The sequence below is a fragment of the Lepisma saccharinum genome, chromosome 28, assembly GCF_977018435.1.
Source record: "Lepisma saccharinum chromosome 28, izLepSacc3.1, whole genome shotgun sequence".
Taxonomy (NCBI): domain Eukaryota; kingdom Metazoa; phylum Arthropoda; class Insecta; order Zygentoma; family Lepismatidae; genus Lepisma; species Lepisma saccharinum.
The window spans coordinates 27,194,291-27,217,528 of record NC_139256.1 but is presented as its reverse complement, the minus strand read 5'-3'; the positions used below and the strand labels follow the sequence as shown (position 1 = coordinate 27,217,528).

At 37.0% G+C, this 23,238-nt stretch overlaps 1 protein-coding gene across 3 annotated transcripts in view; it reads right to left on the bottom strand.

Annotated features, from left to right (window-relative positions):
• Coq8 (ubiquinone biosynthesis protein COQ8, mitochondrial) overlaps window positions 1–23,238 on the bottom strand; it is a 68,050-nt gene that overhangs the window by 5,084 nt on the left and 39,728 nt on the right. For 2 of the 3 annotated variants that reach the window (XM_083114171.1, XM_083114172.1), the window contains exons 6-9: window positions 22,980–23,104; window positions 10,895–11,117; window positions 7,739–7,879; window positions 5,837–6,039 (exon numbers count right to left, since the gene is read on the bottom strand). In XM_083114171.1, coding sequence (XP_082970297.1) covers window positions 5,837–6,039; window positions 7,739–7,879; window positions 10,895–11,117; window positions 22,980–23,104 — 692 coding nt within the window. The remainder of the gene's footprint in view (window positions 1–5,836; window positions 6,040–7,738; window positions 7,880–10,894; window positions 11,118–22,979; window positions 23,105–23,238) is intronic. The other variant, XM_083114173.1, reaches the window with a different exon arrangement.

Below are 23,238 nucleotides of genomic sequence, written 5' to 3'. Positions count from 1 at the left end.
AAATATTATCATTAAATGAAGATAAGAGCTTCCCACTTATTTCAATAAAACAAATTCCCTAGCTTTTACAGGTTCAGTAACTCCCTGAGCTACGTAAGTAATGCGTTCTGTAAACCTTTACGTAACTTGAATTTTACATTAGTCGAATTTGTAAATTGCTTACGTGTAACTTTGTAAGATTGAGCTGAGTTGGTATTTTAAGTCCACTTTATGCACAGTAAGGCTAATTGGGACTGGACCTACAGTTTAAAGTGGTATCCGAACCACTATGTGCCTCCACTGGGTATCAAACCTGGGACCCCTTGATTATAAGGCAACAACGATACCACTGTGCCATCAGGGAGGCCCGTAACATTCGTAAGAAACTGCAATATTTATTATTATAATATGTATATTATATACACAGTATTATTTTATAAATGAAACATCATGCAGCAATATTTACTTGGATATAAACTATAAAAGTATGAAAAATACGAGGTGTATTTTTTAAGTAAGTATCATTTTGATATGTACAAAAAACAAGTAAACTTTTTGTAACAATTTTATTGTTACATGAAAGACCACACTTTTATCTACTTTTCCACATAATTGCCACCAATTTTAAGGCACTTATCATATCGAACAACAAGCTTTTGTATTCCGTCATCATAGAAGTTTGCCGCCTGAGTTGACAGCCACTGCAACATGGCAGTTTTGAGGCTATCACCATCATCGTGGCACTGACCTCCGAGATGCTTCTTCAGTTGCAGAAACACGTGATAGTCACTGGGCACTAGATCGAGGCTGTATGGAGGATGATCAAACCGTTCCCAGCCAAATGATGCGATGAGATCTTGAGTTCGATTGGCCGCATGTGGACGGGCATTGTCATGCAGCAAAACGATCCCTTTACTCACCATGCCACGCGTTTTGTTTTGAATGGCACGGCGAAGGTTTTTAAAGTCTCACAATATGTTTCGGAATTTATTGTGTCACCACGAGGCAAAAAATCAATAAGCAACACCCCCTTCCTGTCCCAAAACACGGTACACATGATTTTCCGGACTGAAATTGTCTGCTTAAACTTCACTTTCTTGGGCGATGTTGAATGCCGCCATTCCATGGATTGTGTTTTGTTTCGGGTATAACGTAGGCCACCCATGTTTCATCGCCTGTGACAATTTGGCTTAAGTACGCGTTACCTTCAGCTTCATAACGCACAAGAAAAGTCAAGGCGCGACCTAAACGTTTGCTTTTGTGTGCCTCAGTTAACATTTTTGGTACCCATCGTGAGCACAATTTTCGATAGTTTATGCATTCGGTAACAATTTCGTAGATAACACTTCTTGAAACTTCAGGGAACTCCTCTGATAATGACAAAATCGTGAAGTGTCTGTTCTCTTTCACTTTTCCGTCGACTTTCTGCACCAAATCGACAGTGATCACTGAGGGTTGCCCACTCCGTTCCTCGTCATGAACATCGTTTCGGCCATCTTTGAAAGCTCTTACCCATTTGCGTACCATTCCATCACTCATAATGTTTTGTCCGTACACTTCATAAATCTGATGGTGTATTTGAACTGCTTTCACACCTTTAGCACTAAGAAAACGAATAACAGCGAGTATTTCACAGTTGGCGGGATTCTCAATCAGCGGAGGCATTTTAAATACTCAAAAGCAAATGTATACACGATCGATTGTTGCCGCAATGGCATCTGTGGCTTGCCAACAGATGTAGGTACACAGTGCGCATGCATGGGACATCGAACGCAGCGCTGCAGCAGCGGAATTTCAAAACGGTACTTACTTTAAAAATACGCCTCGTATATAAAATAATATAAAAACAAACTGAAATCACACTTTTCAAATAAAAAAAAAGTCTTGTGACAGCTACGTACAGTTATTACGTAACTGGGAATTTACGCAAGTTGCACATTACATAAATTACAGTAGGTTACTGTAATTTAACAATAAATTCTCACACCCCTATTGTGTGATACTTTCATACGTTAATAAATATAAAGTGTCAAACTGCAGTTGCTATTCACGAGAATAAAGTTTATTCAACACTGTTCAAAATAAATAAACAAACAAAAATAAACAATCTTTGGAATGAGCGGAACAAAATGGAAAGGAAGAGGAGAAATGAAATTGAGGATAGACCATAAACTGTATTGGGCATGTACCGAAGAGGTGACGAAGTAGAGAGGGCAAATGACAGAATAATAAAACTAAAAATGAATGTAAGAGGAAAAGTAAGACGATACGCGGTAGCTCAAACATTAGGGTGTCTGATTACCATGTGAGAAACCCTTGATTTTCCAGCTGTTCAAGTGGCTCTGGCACCTACCCAGCATAATATAAAGTGGGTACCTGGAGGTAACTCTGGGGGGTAAAGGCAACCAGGGGCATGGTGCTGATCACATCACCCCCACGTTTGGCGGTGATCAAGATAGTGTGGGGGCCTTAACTCTACACCTTATATATGCCTTCATGGAATGATGCAAAGCTCAGGGGTGCACTTTACTTTACTTTTAATAGGAAAAGTAATAGAAATAATTCAAGTGAATGCCCCACAAACAAGAAGTACAAGGAAGGAAAAAGAAGAATTTGAAGAAGACATGTAGGAAAGAAATGGCAAATTGTGATATGTGATTTTAATACAAAAGTGGGAAGAGACAGGAAAGGGTATACAGAAGTACTTGAAGCAGATGGATGGGGACAGAGGAATGAGGAGGGAAGGAGACTACTGGACTTTTGTAAGAGAAACAGACTGTTAGTAGGTAATAGCTGGTTTAAGAAGAAATATGACAGCCATAAGATTACAAGATACAGTTGGAATCATGAACAAAAGTCTGTAATAGATTATATATTGGTAAACAAGGAAGTAAAGAAGATAATGAACAACATTAAAGTAATACCCAGTGAGATCTTAAGACAGTGATCACACGAGATGCGAGGAGATGGAAAGTAAAAGATAGAAGGGACATGAGAGAAGGATAAGAGTGTGGAAATTGAAGGATAAGATGTTTAAAGAGAAATATCAAGAAACATTGCATACTAAAGTGCCAAGAAATAAATAAACCCAAAGGAGTAGAAACAGAATGGATAAGATTTAAAACAGAATTAGTAGAGGCAGCCGAAAAGGTATGTGGAAGGTCAAGCAAGAAGAGAGAAACACTATGGTGGAATGAAAGAACTCGAGAGGCAGTGAAAAACAAAAATAAAGCACTTAGAAAATGGTTTAAAGTTAAATCACAAAATGCACGAAAAGAGTACATGGATAAGAAGAAAGAGGCAAGAAGAGTAGTACAGGAGAAAAGAAGAAGTGGATGGAAGAATGGGCCAAAGTGCTAGGAGAAGATGTAGATGGGAACAAGAAAGTATTGTGTGGATTAGTTAGGGAAAGGAAAAGAGAAAGAGGAGACAGCTGTAAGCTAAGGGATGAAAGGGGAAACATTGTAGAAGAGGATGAAGAAATAAGGAGAATGTGGAGAAATCATTTCGAGAAATTGCTGAACGTGAAAAAAGGAAATGAACATGAAGAAGTGAAGGAAAAAGAAGACAGGAAGGGAAATATGATCTCACATGGAATAGATGAAGTGCCAGTGGAAATGGTACTAGGAGCAGGAGTGTATGGTGTGCAGTGACTGTACAGAGTGATGAAAACAATGTGGCAAGAGAGAGAAGTGCCGAGAGATAGGACAACCCTAAAGGACAAATAGTTCCTATATTCAAAAAGGGGACAGAAAGGAATGTAAAAACTATAGACGAATAACACTAATGTGCTACTCAGCAAAGGTGTATGAGAAAATATTAGAGAAAAGATTAAGGGAAGTAACAGAGCTAATATGAGAGAGGAACAGTATGGATATAGAAGAGGCTTATCAACAGTAGATCTGATATTCACCATAAGGCAGAGATAACGGGCCTGTTGTTTGCTGATGATTTATTAATATGGGGAAACAGGGAAGAAGTAGTACAGGGACAGCTTGATAGTTGGAATGAGAAAATCAAAAGAGCAGGAATGAAATTCAGTGCAGAAAAGAGTGAGGTGTTAATAACAACAAGAAACAGAGCCAGAAATGAACCAAGAATAAAGATGTACATGGAAGAGTTGAGGGTAGTGGAGAGTTTCAAATATCTAGGAAGCATAATTGAGAGAAGAATAGATGAGATGGTAAACAGAAGAGAACAAATGAGTGGTGGACTCTATCAAAGCGTTCGAAGATCAATAGGGAACAGGGATGTACCTATGAAATGCAAGAAGGTAATATATAGCACATACTATGTGCCAATAATTACATACGGACTTGGACATTGACAGAGAAAGACAAAATAAAGATGCAGGCAGTGGAGATGAAATTTTTAAGGAGTATATTGGAGAAGACTAGAAGGGATAGAATAAGGAATGAGGAATGAGGAGATCCAACAGACAGTGGGGGTGGTGAAGCTTCAGGACAGAATAGATCAGGCACAGATGAGATGGTTTGGACACACAAAGAGGATGGATGCAGAAAGACTACCAGTAAAGCTTACAATGCACAAGGAGTGGGAATAAGGCCAAAGAGGAGACCAAGATGTCTGTGGAAAGAGCAGATAGCGGAGAGTCTTAGGAGAAGAGGGCAAGATTGGAACATTGCGGAAAGAGAGGAGTGGTGGGAGACCAGAAAAAAAATGGAGAGGCTTGACTTCTATGCCGACACAGCCAGAGGCAGGAAACTGGGAAGGATGACGACTTATTACACAAAATTAACATTTCACTTCTTATGGCACATCTATATAATTATCAGAGTACTACGTTTATTCCTGTGTATGGAGTCCCATTTTCTGCTCCTCAAATATTTACAGCAGAATTAATTTTTTTGCGATTTGCATATCAATTTCCCATGATTTGCACAGCGCACAGGATAATTCAGACCTCAGGTGTGGCATTGGTAAATAAATCCTAAATTTCATGTTTAAGAGTTTATTTCACATTTTGCAGTTCACTTTGCATCATTTCGTGATCATATATGGTAGGGCTACCATATTTTGAAATGCTAAAAAGAGGACATTTTCTTCGAAAACCACACACACCATCAATTTATGACTTTATATAACTTTTCTTGTAACTCATTAGTAAACTTGCACTTTCTTTTAGGCATATTAGTAGCTTACACCGTGTTCGCAAACTCTAACTTCCTCTTTGAAACACGAACAAACGAATGACGTGGAAATTACATCAACCGGAACTTGAAACTGTAACAACAAATGACTAACGCTTAGTGCATCGTCCAGTACTGCCAACATCAGACATTTAATGATTCAAAAAGTTGTAACTTCGTGATCTCTGACCTATGATGATTGGATAAAAGTAAAAACCCGGACATTTTAACAGAAAGTGAAAACCCGCCCGGACGCAAATTTCAGGGTCCGAAAAGAGAACATGTCCGGGAAAACCAGGACGTATGGTAGCCCTAATATATGGTATCAAAATTCACCTCACACCTTTCAAAAACATGAAAAATTAACATTACAATGTATTTTTTCACATTTTGCGTTTCCGTCAAACACTAAATATGCATGCCCCTAATTATATAAAACAAATTCCCTGGATTTTATAGGTAATTTAAAAATAAATTCTCCCACCCACTTGCAATTCAAGAGATCAAAGTTTATTCAACATTGTTAAAAAAAAAATGATAAATTCTTTTTAATATACAATATCTCTCATCAAGAAGTTGGCTCAAGAAAAAAGTGGAATTTATCATCATTCTGAAATCTTGGCAAGTACAAAAAACCATTGATTTTCTCAAACCTGACATGAAAGGTCATTCTCATTACATTAAAGGAGGAAAATTCATTACAATACCTTGTGCTTTTCAGGAACATAAAAGAAGTTTGACCAATTGGGATCAGTCTGCATATATCTGAACACGAACAGCTCTTTTAAACAGAGATTCATAATCTGGAGGCATATCCTATTCCTTGTTCCCTCGTCCCATTCTACACACTTGTCAACTGCAATGCCTTCAATTAGTTCAGTTGTAAACACTTGCTTAGTAGTCAGTTCATCTAAAATTAAAACAAAAAATTAGATGAGGACCACAGACCACATATAAAAAGTTATAAATTGAAGGTTTTTCACATTAATCAACCATGACTAGGGCTGAACTGACACCATGGAGCCTACTTATACTGTAATTTAATGAGTGATTGTATGATGAAATTGATGAAGGGACACTCACGAAGAATACTCATGCCCAGGTTGGGATTCGAACTTTGGGCTCCTGGTGTCATAGCAAGTTGTGCTAATTACTTTGACATGGAAGTCGGCAAAATTTAATAATTAAATGATAGTTTATTTTAATATTCTGATTATCTCCTGTGTGATTCTTTGAATACTTTAAAAAAATCGGATCAATCAATATGGTTTAATTTATATTGATATACAGGGGTCGGCATAAGTCAGTTTACTGAAATAATCCAATGCATACAGCAGCTGTAAACTGATGTATGCCGATCCTGGTATATTCTAAACACGATTTTAAATTGTTACAATGTTCAAGCACGGACAATTGATTGATTTGTTTTATTTTAATTTGCTTTTCAGACACCTTTGGCTAATTGCAAAGATGAGAATGAGTGATGATATAATGAAATTGATGAAGATACACTCACATAGGCCAGGATTGCAAAGTGCTATGCTAACACCTCTACCATGGAGGTCAGCTTGTTCAAGCATTGGAATCTGTATGAGTATCGACTCAGCCATAAATTTAGTCCGCACAAACATGCTTGCTTACAATAGCCGAGTGCTGCACCTTTTTAACATATAAACAAAAACTTGGACAACACTATTGGAGGTTTCCTGTGACAATAACACAGTAACAGTTTTGCTTTGTAATGATGCTTGTAATTATAATATTCTAGAACACAAGTAATTTATATTCACTATAAATGCCAAACTGCTAGCAAGCGACCTTCTTGTGGACAATTTAATCATGGGAAGCAACCCAACCAGTCTGCTGTTGAGACATCCTAGTTATTCAAGACCTGTTCTCTTCAAAAACTTAACAGCAGCTTCACATACTTCACTCATACTATTCTTAGAATAATAAAAATAATAATAAAAACAATAATGGAAAATTAAAAGTAAGAGCAATGCTGCCAAAAATTCATTTGACACTTATTTCTGCTAGATTGTTATATTTTATGTTTCAAGATAAAAGTCAGAACACAGTATGGAATATGAAGCCGCATTAACAAAAATATTAATTCTATTAATTATTAAGAGGCAGCCGTAGCCTTCATCCAATCTTTTTTGTGTTCATTACACCATTTATAAAACATAAAAAGTAAATTTACAAATTTTGTAACAGAGGAACAGTTTCTACGGTATGGAGATAATTAAAACTAATACTTACAGAGTAATAATTATGAATGTTAATGAAACAATCTGATACAAAATGACAGAACAAGAACAATTTTGCATTATAACAAATAAATTTCTTCTTGGGAAAATCATGCTTTATAATAAACCTTGGCATAGGTAATTCTGATATACGTAAATCCTTAATTACAAAAAGTATCCAATTCTTGTTATGATGCATTTAAAAATGTCCATTTTTTATTGAAACAAACTGTATTTGTTGCATTTCAATGTAATTTTCTCTCTTCCCATGAAACTCAAGTGGTAAGTTAAGGACAAGGAAACTGTTCTGAACATGCAATATGCTTGGCATCATGCTTTCAAGTAAATGGATATAATTACCTATTACTTTGGGGACATGATATTCTGGATAAGGTTCTAGAAGATCCTTGAACTTTTTTGTGAATTCAGCCTCACGCAGGTAATCAACTTCCCATGCTAATTCCCTTTTGGCAACCTCTATCACATTGTCAATAAAAAGCCCTGCAAAAGTATTTAAAAATAAAAAACATTCTACAGTGGAACCTTGATTTTACGTTTTTCAGGAGACCAAGCTGAAAAAACTTAAAATGCAGGAAAATGTAAAATCTGGGAACTTAAAATCGCGGTTCCACTGTATTTCATTCTTTTTTCTTAAAAAAGTGTGTATATTGAAAAAATGCAACTTCTGTTTGTCATAAAAATAAATGTACCAAAAATTTATGCACAGAATGTTAAGAAAACAATGAATGTTGTAGCAAAAACATGAACTTTACGAATAAATTAACAAAACAACAGAAAAGAAAATAATTTTATCATAAATGGAATGTTTTTCTCCTCAGTGATCAAACATTATTCTGAATTTAATTTTACATTTTCCCATGCCGTAAGTTTTCTTAAGCCAATAATCCTGAGCACAGTAAAAAAAATATGCACAGAATATTAAGAAAGTAATTATATTGCAGAGTGAATAAGCAAAACCCAAGACAAGAAGAAAAAAGATCAAAAATGAAGAAATGGCAGTTAAAATGAAAAGTTGCTAAATTTCATCTAGCTACAGTAATTTATTTAAGACTTATAGTCAGAACAGGTTTCTATAGATCCTGCTATTATACCATAAAGTAAGTTGAATGAATGGCCATGAAAATAAGCAGCTGGGCAGAATTGCGCTGGTGCCACATGTGGAAAAAGCAAAGCAAGACCGGGACAAAAGCTGCTGGTTTCCATGCACTGTGTGGCAATGTAAACTGGACTGCATTGCCTAGTTCGAGCGTCAGACCAACATCACTCCAGGGCACTTGAGTTCCATTCGATACAAAGCTGGTGATCCTGTGAATTGAAAGTTTGTTACAGACCCCAGAAATGAAGTCCATTATCTACATGTTTACAACGAAATCTTTCATTCTCTTAAACCTCCAAAGACACGGGGTTGTGCTCTGACGAGGCAACAGAACAAACTTCTGCCACCCACCTAATTTCATAGCCGTGTGTTTAGTTTATTTTTAACAATAGGGCCGCTTCAACTTCTTATAAAATGTGAAACTTGGTATCAAACAATAAACATACAAATGATTTAATTGTGATACAAATGAAGAAGAACTGGGAAGTCTGGAAGAACAGAATTATTACAAAACAACATACACTTCATTCCTCTCCATCTGAACATGATAAAAAGATGAATAAAAATGGTGCATGTATGAAAAAAATTGTTCCTCAAATTCTTAAAACTGACCATTTTGATCCTCAGAAGTTCTCGTGTACTTCTATTTTGGTTACTCTATATTGCTTTCCTACCTCTTGGATTAATTGTGATGATACAGATGAATAATGAAATGGGTGTTGGACAAAAGGGCAAAATGATAGTACTTAGCATGTCATGCTGATCACTCCACCATGGAGGCGGTTCCTTATCCAGCAGTGACAGAACAACGAAGTCAGAACAACAAAGACACACTTCAATTCCTCAAGCTCAGGTTCAGGAGGGTGAAGATGATTTAGCTTAAAAAATGATAAAAAAGTAGATTGATAAAAAGGTAGTCAAAGTTAAAATTGAGGTTGCACATTCTGATGGCAACAGCTACCTAATTTTAACTTCTGGCTACCTTTTAACCACTTGCCTGATTAACCCGAGTTAACTCGGAATTTGTTTTTGCTTTACATATTATTTACCCAAATTATCTCGTTAAAATTGTACAATTGCAGTGCACTTTTCTGCCTACCCGGACAGTCTCATTTGAGCTTTAATAGGTGTTAATTCTCATTTTGGCCACTAGGTGGAAGGTGTAGATAGCTTGTCAAGGTACTGCTGCCATCTACCAGATTCCCATGACACTACGTAGTTGTTGCCTTTCCAGTGATGCGAGAGGAAAGAAGATTCGTCGCGAGTCAAGATACTATTGCCCAGATTGCGATGTTGCACTCTGTGTTAGCCCATGCTTTCGGGTTTATCACACTGTGGGTAGCATTTGATGTGAGACAGTATATGTGATAGTCTGTAAACTGGGACAGCAATAAAATGTGAAGACATTTTATTTTCGACAGTTTATATGCTATTTTCAAACATTTGTAGTACTTTCCATATATGTATGAGTTAACTCGGGTTTTTTGAATAGTTTTGTGACCTTATTTGACCCCAAAAATAGAATTTCATTTCTGTTCCTTAATTGCCAATATCAGTACATTACAAACACACAATAAAAAAAAATGTGTAAAATATGGACCATTTTTGGGAAAATGGTTAAACAAACTCAACAATCCACATTTTATCATGTTTTAACGTAATCTTGTCCACCCTCTTGAAGAAGCCACATGGTGTGGTTGGTGTAGGCTGGAGGAAGTGAAGGCATGTGACAAAGCAGTGAACCTTTGTACACATGTTGGCATGTGGTGAGAGTCGTGAGGAAGAAGTTCAATGCATGAACGGTGCACCACCCTCTCCCTCTTCATAAATTCGAAATTCTCTTTTTAACTTTTCCTTATCTTTACCATTTAATAAATTTTCTCCCTCCTGGGAAAGAAATCAGAACAGATAGTTCTTGAAAATATAAAGATTTTTTATTCGTGTGTGCTTTATTAAAAACAATAGTAATTATGTATTGTATTTTTGTCATTTAGTGTTGCTTTTCTGTCAATATCATGACAATGAGGATAGGTGATGACTGGATGAAATTGATGAAGGTACACTCACAAAGAAGGCCTATACCCAGGCTGGGATTTGAACTGGAGACCTTCTGTGGTGAGATCTAGTCCACTAATGTAGATCTATTCTACTGGGGGATATGTAGCAGAACTTATTAACTCATTCGAACAAGACATTTAGCATCTCATTCCCTTTATAAACTTGTAATAAATAAATACAATTCTGTAGGAAAACAGTGAAATTTTTAAATCCCTTGAAAGCACAGATGAATTCAGAAAGTAATGAACAATAAACATCAGTCAAAAAACTGCCCCTGTGAATAATAAACTCACTTCATTAAACCAATGAGATTAGCAAAAGTGCAATGAAAGATAAACTACCTTCAGGAAAGATGTTCCAAACTTTCAAAACACTCACAAGGTTGTCAATGTCGCTTTCGATACTCTGTGCTACTCCAGGATACTGTATTTTCATGGCCACCTCCTCACCAGCATGTAGTCTGGCTAAGTGCACCTGGCCAATAGATGCGGCAGCAAAAGGTTTTGGCTCAAATGATGATAATTTTGATCTCCACTCTGGCCCAAGTTCCCGATTCAAAACTTTCTATAAAAAATTTAAAAAAAACAACTCTTGAAACACTCAAATAGTAGTATTTATTTGATTTTTATTGCATATTTCTTAAAAACTACATTAGTTAATCTATAAAAAAACAACCAAAAAATTCTACAGATCATTATGGTTTTTCTTGTATGTACGCATTGCTTGCATTGTAGAATTATTTCTTTTGTAGTCTACGGTTATCATAAGCATAAAACACAGTTTTTCATTGTGACGTTTCAGAACACTCTTTTTTTGGGCTCAAAAATGATGATATAAAAATGTCTGATGAAGGGAGTGTGTGTTCTCCTGAAACGTCAAAACTAAAAACTGTGTTTTTATGCTTATAATAACCATAGACTACAAGAGAAATAATCATTATAGCTGAGCTAATATAGTTGTATCATCTACAAAACTGTTTGTTGGAATCAGAGGCACAAATCGAATTTTTGTCTGGGGCATTATTATTATTATTAATATTATTGATTTGCTTTATTTTACTTCCCTTCTTGTGCCACATTTGGCTAATTTGTGAAGATGAGGATGAGTGAGCATGATGAAAATGATGAATGGATACTCGCAAACATCCATGCCCAAGCCTATATTCGAACCCAGGACCAACATTATTATTACTATTAGTAGTGGTAGTATCAAAGATGTTATTATCCTCATGAATTACGCAAAAAGGAGGTAGAAGTTTGTGCTAAAGCATTTGTGTTCGAAGAAACCATTTGAATTATTAACACGTTTAACTTCACATTAAAAACGGAAAACAAACACATAAACTATTTTTGAAAGACAGAAAATGCTTGATAAATGCATTCCAAATATAATTACTTTTTACATTAACGTAACTTTCATGCACGATATGTGTTTCACATATATGCAAAATGGAGTGTACACTAAATTGTGTACATATTCAAAGTTTCTTTAATAAATATTATATAAAGCATATATTATTTAAATACATTACACAACCAATTCATCCATTTCACAAAAAATCAACAGCAAAAATTACATAAATTGTCTCTGAAATGTGCACGCACCCTTTCCTCTAAACAATTGTTCATGCATTTAAAACAAAATCAAGCCACGTCTTATTTCTCTGTCTGATAGATGATAGATTGTGAACAAAGCGAGCAAGAAAATTTGTGGATCCAATTTTTTTGCAGGCTGAAATCAATATTAATTTAATAGGGCACAAATAATTTCACGGAACGCCATGGCATTATATAATTTACAACTTTTGTGCCTCACGATGGTGTAGTGGTAACATCGTCGCCTTGTGATTAAGGTGTCCCGGGTCCGATACCTGGTGGAGGCACATAGTGGTTCGGAACTCAGTTTAAGCTATAGGCCCCATCTCAATTAGCCTTCTTGTGCATAAAGTACACTTTAAAAAAAAAAAACACACACAAATCAATCAATCAATTTTACAACTGTTTTTATTTAGATCGCTTGGTGCCCAGGGCCGTCTCCTGCCGTCCCCTAGCTATGGTCTTGAACTTGATAAGTCTAAGGAAAGTCGGGATTGCATGCAAAGCAAGCAAGAAAATTTTATGAAAAGTATTTTTATTTGCATAAAATTTGAAGATCTGGGTGGTAATTGTCCCCTGCAGGTACACTTGGCTGTTAATGTTTGGCCCTCCTTGACGCCCCCCCCCCCTTAGAACTTGTTTCCAGGGGGGGGCTGTGGTTGCGCCACTGGTTGGAATTTAGTTACTACTACTGGCGGATACATTTCTGAAGTTGCACAAAAATTTAGTGAAAAACTTTTACAGAGTCTACATATTCTGGAAATTATTTAAAATTCAAAGTTTTCATTTGTTTTGCACCATATTCTGATGCAATTCTTGAATATTTGAAAAAGAACTTACCCAATACCAATAACAATGCTGATGGTCTTACAGACTCTCACTGATACACATACAGATGCTTAAATATTGTAACAATTAAATGTTGTTAAAAATACATATTTAATAATATTTGAGGGTGAACCTTCCACATCAATTTACCAGAGATTTTGCTTCAAAATATTCAAGAATTACATCAGAATAGTGTCCCACACTGTGGGTCTAAGGTGCCAGGTTTTGGTAGGGATAGGTCAATATGAAATTTTAACTGATACCGATAAAGTACTGATATAAAATTTACTGATACCGATATTCTACCGATCCAATATAAAATTCCAAATAATTCACTAACATCCTTAATAAACGTATGTTACCCGATAAACCTAACTTTTGAGAATAAAAAAGAAGCTACATATTTAGATATTTACTTCGAAATAACGTATGGAATAGAGATTAAATATGTATATTCATAAAAATTATAACAAAATGGTACTAAATTTTAAGATATTTATAGATATATTGGATTGGTAAAATAATCGGTAATTCTACCTGCAAACTGATGCACCAATAACCTATATTGGCGCATGCTATAGAGTACTGATTAATCTGTCCCATCCCTAGGTTTTGGGCTTGGGCTACAGTATGCATGCCAGTTCGAGTCTCATTATAACTTTTCTTCTGAAATTTTGGTCATTGTATGAAACCAGTGGCCACCCATCATGAGGAAACTGAGGAAAAGGTCAAGGAAACCAACAACAATGACTGGGGGTTCGTCCTCCTGACCAAATACCACCCCGTAACTGGTTGGATGACCGCCCACCTCTGCCGAGGCATGTGGGAATGAGACTGGCAGTCGGTAGGCAGGCCCTGGCCATCACTGGCTGTTGCACCACAGGTTATTATTATTACATCAGTATAGTAAAATAACTGTCATGAACACAAAATACAATTTTTAACATAATATTGTAGCAAAACAAATGTAAACTTTGAATTTTGCATAACTTCCTGGATAATTAGATGGCATTTTTGCAGATCCCGTGGGAGATCAAAATATTGGAAATGTATTAGCCGGTACAGTGAAATTTCAGTTACATGGGGGACAGAAGGAAAAAAAGGTAACTGAGAAAAACTTATTATTGAAAGATAATTAAATTGGCGACATTAGGTACACACAAAAAGAAAAGTGGTACTACAGAGCATTTCCTGACATTCACTACGAGACTCGGCAGCAAGCAGCCTGGCATCAGCGCTTGTCTTTCCCGGTGAATGGGTTCGCGACATTCGCACGCTAATCTGTTTTTTCGCTCTCCCTGCCTTCGCCTCCCCCTTTCTGTTGACGTTGCAGACTGATGACAGTATAATCCTCCCTCGGAAGTTGTGTTGTGTCGTGTCCGTGTGTTGAAGATTGTGGCTTAATATGGCACCACAAAAGTTTACATTACAACAGTTATCTTGTCGAGTGTTACTTCCAGAGTAGCTACGATTTTTTTATTATGAAATTCCCTGACTTTTCCAGGTTTTCCAAACCAGAAATAAAATTTTTCCAGACATGTTTGTCGTCATGATTTTTGCTTTTGAACCTCATGTTTTTCAATTAAATATGCAGGCATGTTAATTATTATGAATATGAATATACACAGTTATTAGCTGAAAATTTACCAAGTGATTAATATAATGCTATTCAATGAAAAAAACAAATAACTATTGTACTTCCCCATTTTCACTAAGTCATTACAATTAAGGTGGTGTAAAAAATCAATAAAAAATGTGGCATATATCAAAGCTTTACAATGTAACCTGTATACAACCTCAATTAGCCTATATCAATACAAATGAGAAACAACAGAAAATTAGGTCATGTACCTTTAGAAAATATGCAATAAGTTTAATGATTATATTTTTTTAATTTATTGAAAGTAGTACACATTACGGAAATTCAGAACTTGAATGGGGCCGGTGACCAACCATACACCTAAAAAAAATATATACGCGGGCCATACTTTGGAATCAAATATGTCCATTATTTGAGTTTTCCACATGCTGGAACCAATTTTATATTACAGAAAACATCGAAATCTGTCTTTTAAAAGGTAACAGTTCCGAATGTTTTATGATTTTTTTTTCAAATTTTCCTAGCAGGAAGACTAATTATCATATAATTTTGGCAATCATTGTGAAACGAAATTTGAACCTTCCTTAAAATAATGAGCACTATTTGGATTCGAAAAAAGTTATTTATGTTGAAAAAAAAACCTTCAAAATGACCTTACTCAATCATACACGCTTCCCATGGACAAGGTATTCTCCGGTTGACAAGCAACAGTAAGTATCGTAAACTAGTGGGAATGAATGTAGAAATAAATCTGAACCTTAGTAGAGTGCATTCAGGGTATAACGGTCAAATATTGAGTGACAAGTAGTTAATCTAATTGCCCGTTAGTAGGAATTAATTGCAATTGGTAATATTAATATCCGTCGCGAATACAGGTGTCTAGCGAACTGCCTTAGCCAGCACTAGCTTGCTCAACCACCGTTTTCGCCCGAATTCGGATTTACATGCTTTCTTATGGGAATAACAAGAAAAATGCAACTTCTAAACCAATGGACCGAATTGGATGAGATTTCAACCAGCGGAAGAACACATCATCAAAGTACTGATTCCAAGATTTGAGCCTAATCAGAACAGAAATACGGGAGTTATGAATTATTAAAGATTCATCGTTGAATTGAAAGGGAGACGCTACCCTTCTGAGTTGCCCTTGCTTTCCGTGACTGAATACAATAGAGGAAGATTTAACCTAATCTCTGCACGAGGGGCTGATACCAGAGGTTAAGGACCGGAGTAAGCATTGACCAGGATAGGAGGACAACGGTCAAAGCACCAGAAACAATAAACAAGCACCTGATCATAGAGGGTAGCGCGTCACCACGTTCAAATCTGGAATAAAAGGGATGATTTGGAATAGCGAGACACAGTTTTACACAGTTTTGCCTACAATCGCCACCGGAGTGTGAGCTACGCGCGACAGAGCTGCGAGTTGCAAGCAGACTCGAGGTCTGGATTTGTTTTTCCTCGAGTGAGTGTTTCAGAGCCATGGAGTAGAGCAGAATAGAACCAGGGGGTCCTTCTCCCCCTCGCCGTCAACGCATCCGTGCACATACGTGTGGTTATGTGAGAACAACGCCAGACACGTCCACCCGTGTCATTCGTCCGAAACATCGTCCAAAGTAGTGAAAGTTAATAACATCTGATATCCATGTGAAACCGCGAATGGCTCATCGCGTATGTTCGTCTCATCGCCCAAGTCACATATCTGTACTTACGAGTGACCGCGAAGAACTGACCTATTAATGCGCAAATTGTCGTATGGAGTCGACAGTGGGCGTGTACCGTCCTGGATGTCCCTGCGAAGTGAACGAGTGAAGCCAGGATCCGATGATGCCAGATGGAGCTGCCGACTGATCCACTTTCGCCAACCAGGATAACCATGAAGTGAAACACGGGAGTGTGGAGGCCTTCCAGAACTGTAGGACCACTTTCACCCAACCCAGGTCAGAGGGAATGCAGCGAAGGTAAGATCCAACCATGTGCGTGTGTGAGAAAGATGACGACTATCTACCGCGAATCTGCGTGAATCAAATCATTGCATAACTTAAATCAGTGCTATGGCATCCCTAGGCATCGGTATTCCGGCGGAAGTAATCAATGTTAAAGATGAGAGTTTATGTTAACAGCAAACAATAGTTCATTGAATATATTTATACCTTCAGAAAAGATAGAAGGGGTTCGCACAAGGAACAATTATTCACTTTATGCTTAAAATCCTAAACGATAAATTGTAATAGGCAATGTAGCCAAGACATAGCAAGAGTATGGTCAAAGTAGTAAATAATCTAACCTTTGTATTTGTCATATTGTCGCGATATGCCATAGAATGAGAGAATGAATGTGAGATCGAGTGAAAGAGGGCAAGATGTAATGTCTATTTATCTGTGCTTTAATATATGTGTATATTCAGAAACACCGTAGTATTATGTAACGTCATTTCAGGTATTTAAAATCAAATCCTCCTAGGTTTATTCTCGGTAACTCCGACTGTTAGGCACTTATCCTGACCGTATTATAATTCATGTGATGTTTAATTCGCCCAGCAGGTGAGGCGAAAGATTAGTTATTTATTAAATTAGCAGCCCGTAACAAGGGTCTTTATTTTAATTCTAAGACAACCAAACCTGACATTCCTAACCTAACCACAAAAGCATATATATTGACAAAATCTTAAGTAATCGCTAAAACTCTGCAGTATGTGTTAACAGACATAAATCAAAATCGAACCATGTAAAAGTTGCATTTGTAGCATGATGAAATCTTAATAAAACAAAAGGAACTTGGGCTCATTTTCACCACTTTTCAGCATAATTTCATTCTACATGCAAACAATACATAAAATTACTATAGGCATCAAACCAACATTCCTAACCTAACAACGATGTGTGACCAACGTACGTTTAATTGCTCTATTTCCCACCAGTTTTTTAAAAAATAAATTCGTTCTACATGCACAAAACACGTGCATATTCGAATAATGACGTCACTGATACTGCATAAAATCACTAATTTATCGGGTGTAACACATCTCTGCAATGTAAAAACTACGACAACGAGCAAATGAACTAAAAAAAAAAAGTCCATTTTTTTCTACTACGAAGTGGATGTAAACAAAAGCACATGTTCTAGAGAAAGCCAGTGCAGCCCTATTGGTGGATTCTGGCAGTAGTCCCTCCGCAGACCTTTTACACCCTGATAGATAGTCCATTCAATGCCGTCTTGAAACTAGAGTAATACAGCATTGTATGCTGTTGAAAGCATTTACTAGCCTTATCCTTGCTTATGAATTCATAACCATTCTTTAGTAAAGCACCTACGGTGACATTCACTCATTTAAATTAACAAAATTCCCGCTACTTGTCCGTCACTCTGTGTTGTGCAGTGTTGCAAATTCGCAATATTAAGTAAAGTCTATAATCTTGAAACAACGGACTAGACAGAATCAGAAAACATGATTTAGACTGACAGTGACTGACATGGGAATCTCTAGATTACACACGTGTTGATGTATATACCACAAACACGCACACACTACTTTCAACTTCATGCGTTTTATCTAGAATGGTAAAATCAACACACTGCAAAAGATTGTAGCGAAACCTTTGCTTAAAATCGTACGGAATGTTACTTTAGCATTTATTAAATGATTCACCTCATAATGACGAGAGGAACAAGTTTCTGAACTGAATCTTTTGGGGGGACTGGAATCACAAGAACAGAATTCGGAAGTGGAAATGAACCGTTCGTTCACTTTGTAACTGGTTCTCCTGCAACTCCAAAATGTGCGTAAATTCCAGAAAATATGCAAAATTCCCTGACTATTCCCTGACTTTTCCCTGACCAACCAAATTCCCTGACTTTTCCCTGTTTTCCAGGTTTTCCAGTCGCGTAGCAACCCTGTACTTCAGAAAGAGGAATTGTGGAGAAGTGTGATGACGTTTTGTAAAGAAATTTCCTGATGTTCCCATTCCACATAGGACCACTATATTAAACCTTGTAAAAATGTTTAGAGTAAAAGGGTGAGTTCTGAATAAAAGTAGACAGAAAAATGGAGAAATCTTAAAAATAAAGTATACAAAGACAATCCGCACACCATCCGTGAGTTAAAAGAGAGTACTGTACGAGAAATCGGGAGAATTACAGTAGACGAACTTGCACGTGTAAATGCCAATTTCCTTCGGAGATGCCAGGAATGTGTTGCAGCAGAGGGACATCATTTTCAACACCTTCTGTAGTCAAGGTTATTACACAATATGAAAACTGTAATTTTAATAGCAGACTCTAGTGACAGTCGCGGACCCGTTCACCGGGAAATACAAGCGCTGATGCCGGGCCACTTGCTGCCGAGTCTTGTAGTGAATGTCAGGGAATGCTCTGTATATATTCACCTAAGTTTATTATATTGCACTAATCTACTCTAAATCATTACTATCAATCCACAGAATCACGAGAAATAGACAGTGAAGGCACCGTAGAGGGAGGGCGGGGGGAGTGCAAGCAAGGTTTACCACATTTCATCCACTCAGGTCTTGGCAAAAGACCATGTTAAACATTAGGACGTTTATCTCGATATTATGTTTAGTGTAACTCTCGTTTCCCAGTTTCGGTTTTCCAAGCCCTACCGATGTCATAAAATTTGCCAGAAGCCAAGCAACCTCTCCAATGGTTGGTTTCAGACCTACTTCAGGTACATATGGCTTGCCCTAGGCAATGCAATGAACACAAGCAGGATTATTTAGCAAGGCTCAATCTGGTTTAAGGGTGCATTTTATCCCCTGATCTCCCATCCAAGTCACAAAAATAGAATCCCAAGTCGAGAGTCCGGTTGTATGGTTGTAGCTGATACGGAAACCTGCCTGGAACAGGTGGCACGTCATCTTCAGGGAAATCTTGAACTCCAAAAGCAGAACTCTTTCGAGCAAGCACTAACTAAAATCTTTTCCTTGTTGGGACTGAAATCATTGAAAGTATAATTTGAAAAATCGCATATATATCTGAAAATCATATAACTGAAATATAATAATACACAGCCTTACGAAAATTGGCAGGGACTTCCAGGAAAAACTTACTAATGAGAAAAAAAATGAGACAAATGTACTCGCGAAGTATATAACTGCAATTTCACTGTCTCAGTAAGTACAATCCAAGTGATACTTTCCAATACACTGGAATTGATTGATACCGATAAATTATTATCAGCTCAGGCCTGACTTTAAAGTAAAACTATAGTAAATTGATGCATATAATTTTAGTACAACGTACTGATATAAATGAATATTTAGACCATTTTTCATTGCAACAATTTTCAAGTATCAGTCCGAATTGGTAAGTGTCTTCAGGGTTGCTACGATTTTTTTATTATGAAATTCCCTGACATTTCCAGGTTTTCCAGTCCAAAAACGATTTTTGCTTTCGAACCTTGTATTTTTTCAATTAAATATATAATCCGTTAATTATTATAAATATTCACTTTCACAACTTTTTTTTAGCAAATTTCATTCTACACATACAAGAACACATGAAAATTCGAAGAGTAAAATGTAAAATTACAATCGGCATCAAATGTATTGGGTGCTACAATCATATGCATCTAGCCTTCAGTCTAAGTTAACAGAGGTACATTATTTCACCGTAACAGATCTCCACAATATAAAACAACAGAAAAAGTTCATAAAACGTACACAATTTTTCATTTTCTGGTGGATTTATAGTGTCACAGAAAATGCTGCTCATTTGCTTACATTTGTACTGGGTGACAATTAATGAACTATATGAAATAAAACCGTCATAATTTCTGAACGGTTCGCGTGATGACATCCAAACTGCGTGGCTGGCCACAGGGCATGATGGGAATTTGTATGCGTATGCGCACGCAACGTGTTGATGTCGGCCATTTGCAAGTGAAAATGTCAACGTACAGCATGCAGGAGCGTATATCACTTGTGAAGGCCTATTATGCGAGCAGTAACAGTCCGATTGCGGCGCAAAGGAAGTGTTTGACGTCCTGGAGGAGTATTTTTTTGAGCGCATTCTGGCACTGGGGTACCCAGAGGCCACTGGAAGGGGACTCGCTTGGCCGCCATATTCCCCGGATCTGAACACATGTGACTCATTTTTGTGGGGCTATGTTAAGGACAAGGTGTACAGAAATAACCCCAAAACCATTGCCGAGCTGAAAACTGCCATTCAGGAGGTCATCGACAGCATTGATGTTTTGACACTTCAGCGGGTCATGCAGAATTTTGCTGTTCATCTGCTCCACATCATCGCCAGAGATGGCAGACATATCAAACATATCGTAACCTAAATCCGAATGTCTGTAGTGCTGTTTACATGTGCAATGCAGTTTGTGTACTATGTGGTTTGTCACTAATTTCCGTTTTATTTTATATAGTTCATTAATTGTCACATGGTAAGTACACAGCATCTGGAGAATTTTTGTTGCATATAGGAATTCTATAGGAAATGCCAAGACTAAGATTTATAATATAATAGACAATAACCTCATCTTCACCAACCTTTCCGATAATTATGATCATATTGTCAATGTACTTTAGTTATCAATCAGATATCTGGAGTGCAAGTTTTACTTTGATATTCTTTCTAATATCTATTATTATAAAAGTGAAAATTTATTACAGAGTGGAATCACAAGAACAGAATCCAGAAGTGGAAGTGAACTGCTTGTTTAATTTGCAACTTTTTCCTCTTGCAGACTCCAAAATGCACGTAAATTCCAGACGATCTGCAAAATTCCCTGACATTTCCCTGATAAGCCACATTCCCTCACATTTCCCAGTTTTCCAGGTTTTCCAGACGTGTAGCAACCCTGCTAAAATGTTATTTAACTCAGGCCTAGCAAATATATATATGAAGGACAGGAGAAACAGTTTGGGTTTAGCCAGATGCAAGGGTCCTAAACTGCTCCTTCCCCCACAGACCTTTCCCTGGGAGGAGCAGGGGAAAGAGAGGCCTGTGCATTGGACAGTCGTAGGAGTAGTACAAAACCCAGCATTATGCTTATGGGAGTGTTATTTTATTTGTTCTCTACGGAATATCAAACTTTGGATGGCACAGAAAAAATACGAAATTAAGGAGAACAGGTTAAAGATTTGCTTGGTTGGTGAAAAAGTCAAAATTTTCATTTGATTAGTCATAACTTGAAGCTGAAGTTGGCGATCTTTTTCTCTATAAGGAATACATGAGGTTCTGAAAATTCTTATTAATCATATTTTTCAAACATCACATCTAGTTCATAATTGAGAAAAGAGAGATGTGGTAGTATATAAATACGAAGAAACTAGTACTCACTTTATCTGCGAAACTGTTAATTCTGCTTTCTTCAAGAAGAAAAAAACAGTTTAGTGGATAAAGTGAGTACTAGTTTCTCCGTATTTATCACATCTAGCTTAATAATCAACTCTAAAAAATGCTTTCACTTGCAACATGGGGAGAAATTCATACTCTCTTGTTCATCAGGTTTTTTTTTTAGTAGCAGTGACGATGTTGAAAAAAAAATATGCCCCTGGTATGAAACTGTCACTCTTCATCTTAAGGTGGACACTTAATAATAAGCTTAGAAGGATGGTTGGGTCATTTTATACACACAAAGTACATTTTAGATTATTCAACCAACCGTTTTTACTCTAAATTCTAACAAAAATGTAATACAGTAGCATATACAGGGGATGGACAAAAATATGGAAACACCACGACATCGGAACGGGTGATATCGACGCAATTTTTCCACTTGAAATTGGACGCGGTGCGACATTCTTTTGTTTTGCGCCGTGAGATAGGACCCTGTCTAACTGGTAGGAGTCGACAGTTGCACTGTAGATGGCGTGAGGTGCAGTTGATACTGAATAATGTCAGAGCTGACAGTGTTTCAAAGAGGGCAAATTGTTGGTGCCTGCCTTGCAGGGGCCTATGTTACCAAAGTAGCCATGTTATTTGGCATATCAAGAGGGACTCTATCCAAAATCATGATGACACAATAGTGTGTCCGGAAAGACATCATCAGATAAACACCTGCGTGGATGAAAATGTACACTGAGCGACAGAGACAAACGGACACTGAGAAGGGTTGTGACCATGTTTTGCATGAAGAATGCTGCAAGATCCCGTTAACCACCATCCAGGATTTGAATTTGTCCATTCCTAGGAGACTGCAGGCCATTTTGGAAGCTAAAGACGGTCCAGCACCTTATTAGTTACAGCATTCCAGCATTTCTTCGCAGGTCTTTCCATATTTTTGTCCATCCCCTGTAGATCTACATGAAACTTTTAAATTTTCTATCCACTAGTAAGTTAATTAATTCTTTACAAGCTTATATTCTCTGGTAAGTCCAGAATGCTATTGTTCTTTTGCTAAGTTTAAAATAGTAAGTAATTGTGACTACAAACCTCCACTTGCCATGTAGGCATAAAATCTGCAGATTGCCGAACACGTTCGAAAGCTTTCTGGAGCTGAGGACTAATCAAACTATTATCCTGGATGCTTAAAATCTGGCCTATCTTCAGAGCTGCTCCTGTAATAAATATGAAGAGATTTGGCTCAGAAAGTGGTACAGTCAGATTATATTTACAAATATTGAACACAATATGTTGCATTCTACCTTATTTGATATAAATTACATGGTATGCGCAGTTTCATATACATTCC